The following is an 8899-nucleotide window of genomic DNA, read 5'->3' on the forward strand; positions in this document are numbered from 1 at the left end:
GACGAAATCAGACATGCACGTTGGATTGTTCGTTAATTTTTCTTCTTCATTCAATTTGCATTTTCCCCAAAAGTCTTCCAAATTCCTTTATGTCAACAATACATATTTAGGATCCGTTTAGTTTACTGATTCAAATTTTTAATTCGAGTTGAGATGTGACTTTATGTAAGAGCTTTTTACTGTAGTAAAAAAGTTAGATGAAGTTAGATATGACTGTTTTTTAGAGCTTTTTACTGTAATAAAATTTAAATTTTAAACTCAAATCGACGAAATAAACGGAGCCTTACATTTACTTAATTAAGGAAAACATATATTTGCAAAATTCCAAATTTTCACTCAAAAACTTTTTGAACTTTTTCAACATAATAACAAATTGCAAATACTTCTCAAGCAAAATCAACTGAATATTAAAACTATAATTATATAAGAAATGTGATTGATGTTACTGTAGACCACTTACGATACTATTCAAATTTTGGTGAAGTTATTTTGTTGTTTTCCTCTTTCTTTTTTTTTTTTTTTTTTTTTAGGTTTCTTTTCTAACCTTTCATTTCTCTCAAATATACATTTAACAAATATAGCCCTTAAAATATTTCTTTTAACCCCATTAAAATAATTATTTCAAATACATCCTTATTTGATTTTTTTATATACTTTCTTTCCCAACCTTTCATTTCAATCCTGTAAAATATACATTTAACAAACGTAGCCCCTAAAATAAATATTTTTTACTTCACTGAAATAATTATTTCAAATACATCCTTTTTTTATTTTTTTATATGTACACTTTGAGTAATTTTCTATTTAATTCACCTGAACAAAATAGTTTCATCAATAATATGTTATACTCATATATATATTTTTACTGTAATAAAAAAAATTAAATGTGATTGTTTCTGAAAATTTTTTACTGTAATAAAACTTAAATTTTAAAATTAAATCGATAAAATAAATAAAATTATATAATATGTAAATTTAAAATGATAATTAAAATTTAACACATGAATCACTCTCTACGTGGAGTCTAACTAGTACTTGAGAAAAGGGGAAAATAGTTTTAAATAACTTTTACTGATTTTGTTTCTCTTGAGATTGAAAACGGTCCAGATTTCGTCACACCATGCAAGACTAATAATAACTATTTGATGGTACGAACGACAAATAACCTATTATTTCAAATAGGTAAACTCCTGCAAGAAGGACCAATTTATTTGGCTCCATGCAGAGCATCTACATGGAAGTTGGAGGTGGATGCGACACCGCATAGCGAGTAGATATGGGTCCCACTCTCTAGGCGGAGTTGGCTCCTCATGCAGCTGCATATCATTTTTCTCCTAGAAAAAGTTTTACAGACGTCCCTAAACTTTTTAAATTTAACAATTTAATTCTTTTTTTTTTGACAATCCCTCCCTTTAATTTGAAAATTTATACAATTAAGTCCTTTTAGTAACGTCTGTTAAATTTTAAATGGAATTTGGAATGTGATTTGCACATGACTTTTGTTTGGGTTTGGTAGATTCGGAGGTCGATGTCATGGGTTGACATGCGTAAGCACACGGTTTGTCAGAAGTGGATCCGACGTGGCCAAGCTTTGATGCAGATTAGGATGGTGGGATCTTCGACGAAGAAGTGGGTTCGGTTATGCCCAAATTAGGTCCAAAGATGCATGTCCTAGGCCCCTCTCTTTGTTGCGAAAGTGATGAAAAGGCCCTACATAATACGTTAGAGAATCCGCAAAAAATAAATAAAAGAACTCCAGAGATGAAGAATTGTGGGAGGTGCAACCAAGTAGTTGATAGAGATAGAGAAAAGGAGGCCGAAGGTGTCTTGATAAAGCAGTGCTCTGGAGACAAGCGTAGGCTGCTCCAGGAGTAAAGGTGGTGACTCAAGTAGTGGATAAGGTTTGGAGGAGAGCGAGAGTGGAGTTGGTGAGGTGGATAAGGCTCTGGTGAAAAGAACTCCAAGATCAGCGCGTGTTGCTCTGGGAATGAGAACGGGGCTTAGAGCACTTGCTTCGACAGTGAGCAGAGGTGACCCCGAAAATGAAGACTTGAACATTGCTGGAAAATGTATGAAAAAACTTCAGAGAGTTTTGAGATTGTGGTGGAAATAGATTGAAAAGTGTTTTGGAAAAGTTTCCAAAGCTGTCAACACTTGGAGGCTTTGAAGGACTTTAAAGGATTGATTATCAGATACTCTCGACACGTCTCTAAACTTTATATGTTTCTAATTTTAATCCATAATTTTTACATATTTCGTCAAATAATTAACACTGAACATACAGAAGGACTGAAACTGAAATAAAATAAAACCTCAAGGATCATCTGTGCGACATTTGAAAAGTCAGGGACTAAAGTGGGACTGAAGCTAAACCTCAGAGACCATTTGTGAGATTAACTTATTTATTTTTTTATTTTAGTCCTTTTTTAACCATTTTTTTTATTTTTGTCTTGGAATTTATTTCGTCAAATAATTAACACTGAACATACAGAAGGACTGAAACTGAAATAAAATAAAACCTCAACGATCATCTGTGTGACATTTGAAAAGTCAGGAACTAAAGTGGGATTGAAGCTAAACCTCAGAGACCATTTGTGAGATTAACTTTTTTATTTTTTTATTTTAGTCCTTTTTTGACCATTTTTTTTATTTTTGTCTTGGAATTTTATTTTTTTTCATTTTGGTTCGTCTTTGACGTCCTAACACTTATTTATTTATACAGTCTTCTTTTTTTTCTCTGATACTTTTTTTTTTGTTTTAGTCCCTTTCGTCTGAAAACTTATTTATTTTTTCATTTAGTCTTTTTACTTTTTTTTTTCTTCTCCTTGCCTTAAACCTTTTTTTTTCTTTTTTCATCTTTATTTAAAAAAAAAAGTTAAAAAGTAACAACGTTGTATCAACTAAGAAGCAACCAAATGTCTAAACTTTGGTATATGTTATTTAGTGCTAAATTTGACAAGTATGGCATATGACAATGTGTAATATTACATTGGATAATAATTTTCTTAACCAAATTCCAAATTTTGGCATTGCAATAGAAATTTGTCATTTCATCAATCGGAAATGATTTGATCGGTAAGCACTCTTTAAGATTGGAGGAGCCCATGATTTGAACTTAGGAGAAAGAGGAAAATAGGTCAAGACTTGAGATGAATTAAAATTAATAGGCCAATAGTTTACATAAGTTAATAAATAGGTTAAATTACTGTTTTTGTTCATAACTTGTCTGATTATGAACCATAACTTGTCTGGTTATGAACCATAACTTGACAAGTTATTGTCCATAATTGTCCATAACTTTTCTGGCTATGAACTATAACTTGACAAATTTGTACATAACTTATCTGGTTATGAACCATAACTTATCTGCCTATTAATTTATATAACTAAAAATTGACCTGTATACTTTCTTAAGCTTTTCATATTGACCTATGTTTTACTATTTTCCTTTTTAACTTTGGATCTCTCTCTTAGTGAGATCGGAGGAACCCATAATTTGAACTTTGGATCTCTCCCTTAGTGAAAGTTTGAGGAGCCCACAATCACTCCATCCAACCCATCGGGGGTGAACTAAATTCCAATGTTACCCGTGATGGTTTAAAACTATTTTCGTCAACCAAATTGTTAGATGAGCCTTAGATAGAACTCATCAACGAAAGTTAACTCAAAGGGAGATGGTGCCCAATTCACATATAAACATCACAGTAGCCCAGTAACTTAGCGATATCGGACAAATACACAATCCAACACTAATAACATCGTTTCCATGTATTTATTAGCTATCTTTGGTTTTCAGCTATAGGTTCGGAGAATAATCCATCTGGGATTGCTGACATTCCAGTTGATAAACTTCTTAATGGCCTTCTTGTTCCTGGATTTGACGAAGGCTCTTGTCTCAGCAGGTACCAGTCAGCTTCATATCGCAAAGATTCGCCACAAATGCCTTTTTCTTACCTTATTTCCAGGTTAAGAAGTTATGAGGCTCTTCACGAACGATGCGGACCTTATACCGAGTCCTACAACAAAACAGTGAAGCTACTTGGGGTTCTGCTTGTCGACCGCGGAGTTGACATGACTGATCTCTTCTGCGAGCCATTTCCTGATGCCTCGTGGTTCCTTCCCGCGGATTTCTCCCTTAAAAATCAGTTTGCCAGCTTTGGCCAAGAAACTCCTCAACGTTATGGGAAGATGCTTAGACAAGTCAGAGCTTCCATCTAATTATGTGTATCTGAATCTTGTCCATGATTATGATTTCCATGATAAGCTTTTCTTCTGCGACCAAGATCAAACTCCACTCCAAAACATACCCTGGTTGATCATGAAAACAAATAACTACTTCGTCCCAGCTCTTTTCTCGATACCTTCTTTTGAGCAAGAACTGAATAACCTCTTCCAGAATAGGGATCTAGTTTTCCACTTCTTGGGTAGATATCTTTTTCATCCCACAAACAAGGTCTGGGGACTAATTACTAGATATTATAGAGGTTATTTAGCCAATGCAGATGAAAAAATAAGCATTCAGATCAGATTACTCTTTGATGTTAGAACTAATCCATTCCAACACGTATTGGATCAGATCTTAGAATGCACCATCAAGGAGAATCTACTGCCAGAAATCAACTGGCAAGAATCCATCATCAGCAATATTTCTGAAACTCCGAAGTCTAAAGCTGTACTGATGACATCCTTATCCTCGGCGTTCTTTGAGAAGATTAGAGACATGTATTGGGAGCATCCGACTGTGACGCGGGACGTGGCCAGAATCTTCCAGCCGTGTCACGAGGAACATCAGCAAAGCGAGAAGCAGACGCACGATCGGAAGGCGCTTGCTGGGCCTGACTGATGTTTTGGTCACAAGTTCATGGTCCACGTTCGGATATGTGGCTCAGAGCCTTGGAGGGTTGAGGCCGTGGATACTCTACAAGCCAGAGAATAGGACGGCACTTGATCCCCCTTGCCGACGCGCCGTGTCGATGGAGCCTTGCTTCCATGCGCCTACCTTCTATGACTCCAAGGCTAAACAAGGAGCTGAAAGCGGAAATTTAGTTCCTCATGTGAGGCATTGTGAGGACATGAGCTGGGGTCTGAAGTTGGTTGACCATTATGATGAGATGTAATTCAGCATTTGTTATTTTCTTGTTGTGAGTGGCTATGCATGACTTTTGTTGCTTTTTTTTTTTTTTTTTTTTTTTTTTTTTTTTTTTTTTTTTTTTTTTTGGTGTATGCCAATAGAGTTAATGAGTCGTCAGAATATATCCTTTTTTCTACTGAACATGTATTGTTTTGGTGAAGACAGAGCATGATTTTTTTTTAAAATCATTTTTCCTTCACTTTATTCCCACAATTTTCCCGAAAGACCAGAAAACATTGGGTGCATTTAGAATTGACTTTTACTTATTTTTTAAAATTTTTTTGCACATCTTTTGAGACACGAAAATAAAAACGGTCTTTAAACCGTATTTATTTAGCAAATATTTTAAAAATAAAAACGAAAATAAAAAATAGTGAGAATGATTTCTATGAAAAAATTAGAAAACGGTTGAAAGTTGTTTTTCTTTTTCTGTTTTTATTTCCTAGTATTTGTCAATAATGTTATAATATATTAATTAATAATTATAACCAATTACGATTTTATTTTTTTATTATACTCAAATCAATTTCTTAAAGAACTAACCAAATACAATTTTAAAATTAATCACAGAATAATTTTCAAAATAATCTCATTTTTATTTTTGTATTAAAAATAAAATTATTTTAAAAACGTTACCGTGCTCATTATTTTCTTGCCATTGGATCAGATTTTTAGTCCGTGTCATGTGTAAAATCTGATTATCAAAGAAGATAAAACGAGAAAAGGAGTAAGAATTACAGCCGTCTTCCCATAAAGAGTATGAAAAAGTTAATCAAAATCATTATAGAAAACTCAGAAGTGACAAAACAAAAACAAACAAAAAAAAACACATATAAGAAGAAAAAAATTGAGCCACTGCACAATCAAAATTAAAGTAAAATAAGAATATTATTTTCTGTAATTATAAAGAATTCGAACTATGGGAGCACAAAATATCTAATTCCATGAATCTTCCATCAAAAAATATATAATTCCATTAATTTTTTGGAATTTTTGTGATGAAGAAGACCATTCCATTAGATTAGTTTTTTAGCGGTTAGATTTGTATATGTTGGCATTTAAATTGACACGTAAAAAAAATTACTCCTATAAATCAAATTATTAAAAACCAATCAAATAATTAAAACACAGTTCTTACTGGTAGAGGAAAAGAACCTTCTCCACCGTAAATGCATCCTTTAAAAAAAAAAAAAAAAAAGGCCTAAATTTTAGATCATTTTTTCTCAATTTACCAATTGAACTTAAAAATGTGGTATTTTAACTCTATCTATTAAAAATTTACTACAATGAGCACTCCATCTAAAATTTGGATAAAACTGATCTAGGATAGAAAGTTGTTAAAGTTCCTTGAACTAATCAAAAATTTGTGTTGTTATTCACTCCTGAATTGTTTTTACAGATTAGATCAGGTTGAGTATGGTTGACAACAGTTACGATATGACAACCCAATACGAATTTATAGATGGGAAAAATGAGGGGTGGACCAATTTCGTCTTGACGCTATTCTCAACTCAAAGAAAATGAGTCACATTGCGTGTAATTTGTTTGACCCGAAGGGATGTGTTGTATAAATGGATCCATTTAGGATCATTTGGTTCACCCTGAAATTGAGATACATACACTTTTTAATTTCTAAAGGTCAAAGGAAAAAAGATTACCTAAAACTAGAAAAAAAAAAATAAAAAAAAAACCTCAATTTCTAAGATGAGAGTTTCTTTGGTACGGTCTTCTTACCGATATGGTTAGTTTCTGATCGTTAAATCTAATTAAATTCATATTAAATTGAAAAAATATATAAAATTAATAATTTTTAATTTAGATGTAATAGTTGAAAACGTACACCTTTCTGTAGTTCATTTTTTTAGGACCTAATAAAGAAACTCTCTTATGATATTTGTGAAAAAAGATACCTAAAATTAGTCATTTGTGAGTAAATTAATTACCTATTAGAGATTTTTAGATTAATTTCATGACGCAGTTCAAAGTTGAGTCGAGTCATCCCATGGAGCGAGTCCGGTTAGAGTTGAGATTGAGCTTTAAAACGTTTTTGTGTCGGAAGTCTGTCCATACGCCTCGACGTGAGATTTGAGACGAACATGTTCAATGAATTGTCACCCTTTACCTCATTCACCATTCGTATTAAAATTTAGATTTTATTCATGCATACGCGTATAGTTGTCTTCTTTTTGTACCGTATGATTCAGCTTGATATTATTGTTTTGGTAGCTGTTTTTAGCTTCTTGAGTCTATAAATGTATTCTAATAAGAATTTAATACGTGTCGTTTTAATTAAAAACTTTTGTGCGTGTTTGAAACCATTTTTAAAAACGGTTTTCACGTATTTCGAAAAGTAAAAAATAAAAACGAAATGACATTTGTTTAGTAAATGTTTTGATAACAAAAATGAAAATAAAAATAATGAGAATGATTTTTATGAAGGAATTAGAAAACCGTTGAAAATTATTCTCTTTTTTGTTTTCATTTTCTAGTACTTATCAATATTATTATAATATATTAATTAATAATTATAACCAAACACGATTTTATTTTTTTATTCTATTCAAAATAATTTTTTATAAAATTAACCAAACACAATTTCATAATTAATCTCAAAATAATTCTCAAAACATTTCATTTTTACTTTTTATTAAAAATAAAATTATTTTAAAATTAATTCTAAACGCACTTTTGAGTCCACATGATGATGCGTTTCCATCTCTTATTCTCTTACGGGGTCATCATTGAAATTTTTGCAAAGCATGGGGTAGCGCAAAGTGTAAAAGTAATGTCGGTGGCCAACTTGGGATTTAAGGTATAATTCCAGGGCCATTTGTTAAAATACTCCTGTTAACTGACCTGTCTTATTTTCATTAGCCGTAGGTCAGATTGCAACAATCTTATTCCAAGCTTGACCACACCATATTCTCACAATCACCATTTTCGCCAAAACGTCTCAAAACCAGAGAGGGAGAGAAGCCTTCTCCATAGTCCAACACCAAATACTGGTCTCTCTTTCTCTCTCTAGAACTTCTCTCTAACCACACAACGGATCAAGATCCGAATACCCATTTGGCCCAAAGTTGACCTGAACCGGGTCTTTGGAATACCCAGATGAGGACTTCGCCATTATGAAGAGGTTCAAGAGGAATCCGGAAGATCTCTTTAACAATAAGCTCTCCGGTTTTGATGCCCAACAAACTGTTCCGAGAGATTCGGAGAAGAAACTAAGTTTGAGATTGATGAGGACAATGGGGATCTTCGTCGTTTGCTTGATGGTGTTTTCAGTTCTGTTTTCTGTTTCTGTCGTTCTCAAGGACCCACCTTCAGATGCCGTTTTGGATGCTTCAGGAGATAGATTTGTTCAACTTGAACGTAACAAAGGTACTTGATTTTTAATGCATGAACTTTGATCAAGTTCAATTCCTTTTTTGTGGCCTTTTCTCTTTGGTTTCTTCTCATTGTTGGGAGTTTTTTAAAATGATTGTTCCTAAGAAGTGTAATGTAAGGTGAAAAATGGTGAAAAGATGTTTCTCATTTGGTATTCTTTAAGGTATTTCATAATTGCTTTGTGGGCGTTTGAGATTTATATCTGGTATCTTTAGTTGTAGATTAAGCTCAACTTGTGCTTGGTCAGACCTATGACACTGAAGCTGGTTTAAAGAAATTGTTATTTTTTCATTTTTACCTTGAGTTTTTTTTTTTTTTTTTTTTTTTTTTTTTTTTTTTTTTTTTGATACCCCCCTTTTTTTTTATTTAAATTGTCCAGTT

The 8899-nt window shown here is 32.6% G+C and overlaps 1 protein-coding gene and 1 pseudogene across 1 annotated transcript in view; both read left to right on the forward strand.

Moving 5' to 3' along the window:
- The first annotated feature begins 1761 nt into the window (after nucleotides 1–1761).
- On the forward strand, nucleotides 1762–5117 carry LOC21399038 (annotated as a pseudogene).
- A 2900-nt stretch (nucleotides 5118–8017) lies between these two features.
- Nucleotides 8018–8899, forward strand: part of LOC21399040 (galactoside 2-alpha-L-fucosyltransferase) — a 3157-nt gene continuing 2275 nt past the window's right edge. The window contains exon 1 of the mRNA XM_010093233.2: nucleotides 8018–8512. Coding sequence (XP_010091535.1) covers nucleotides 8260–8512 — 253 coding nt within the window. The 5' untranslated portion in view covers nucleotides 8018–8259. The remainder of the gene's footprint in view (nucleotides 8513–8899) is intronic.

The sequence above is a fragment of the Morus notabilis genome, unplaced genomic scaffold (genome assembly GCF_000414095.1).
Source record: "Morus notabilis unplaced genomic scaffold, ASM41409v2 Scaffold226, whole genome shotgun sequence".
Lineage (NCBI taxonomy): Eukaryota > Viridiplantae > Streptophyta > Magnoliopsida > Rosales > Moraceae > Morus > Morus notabilis.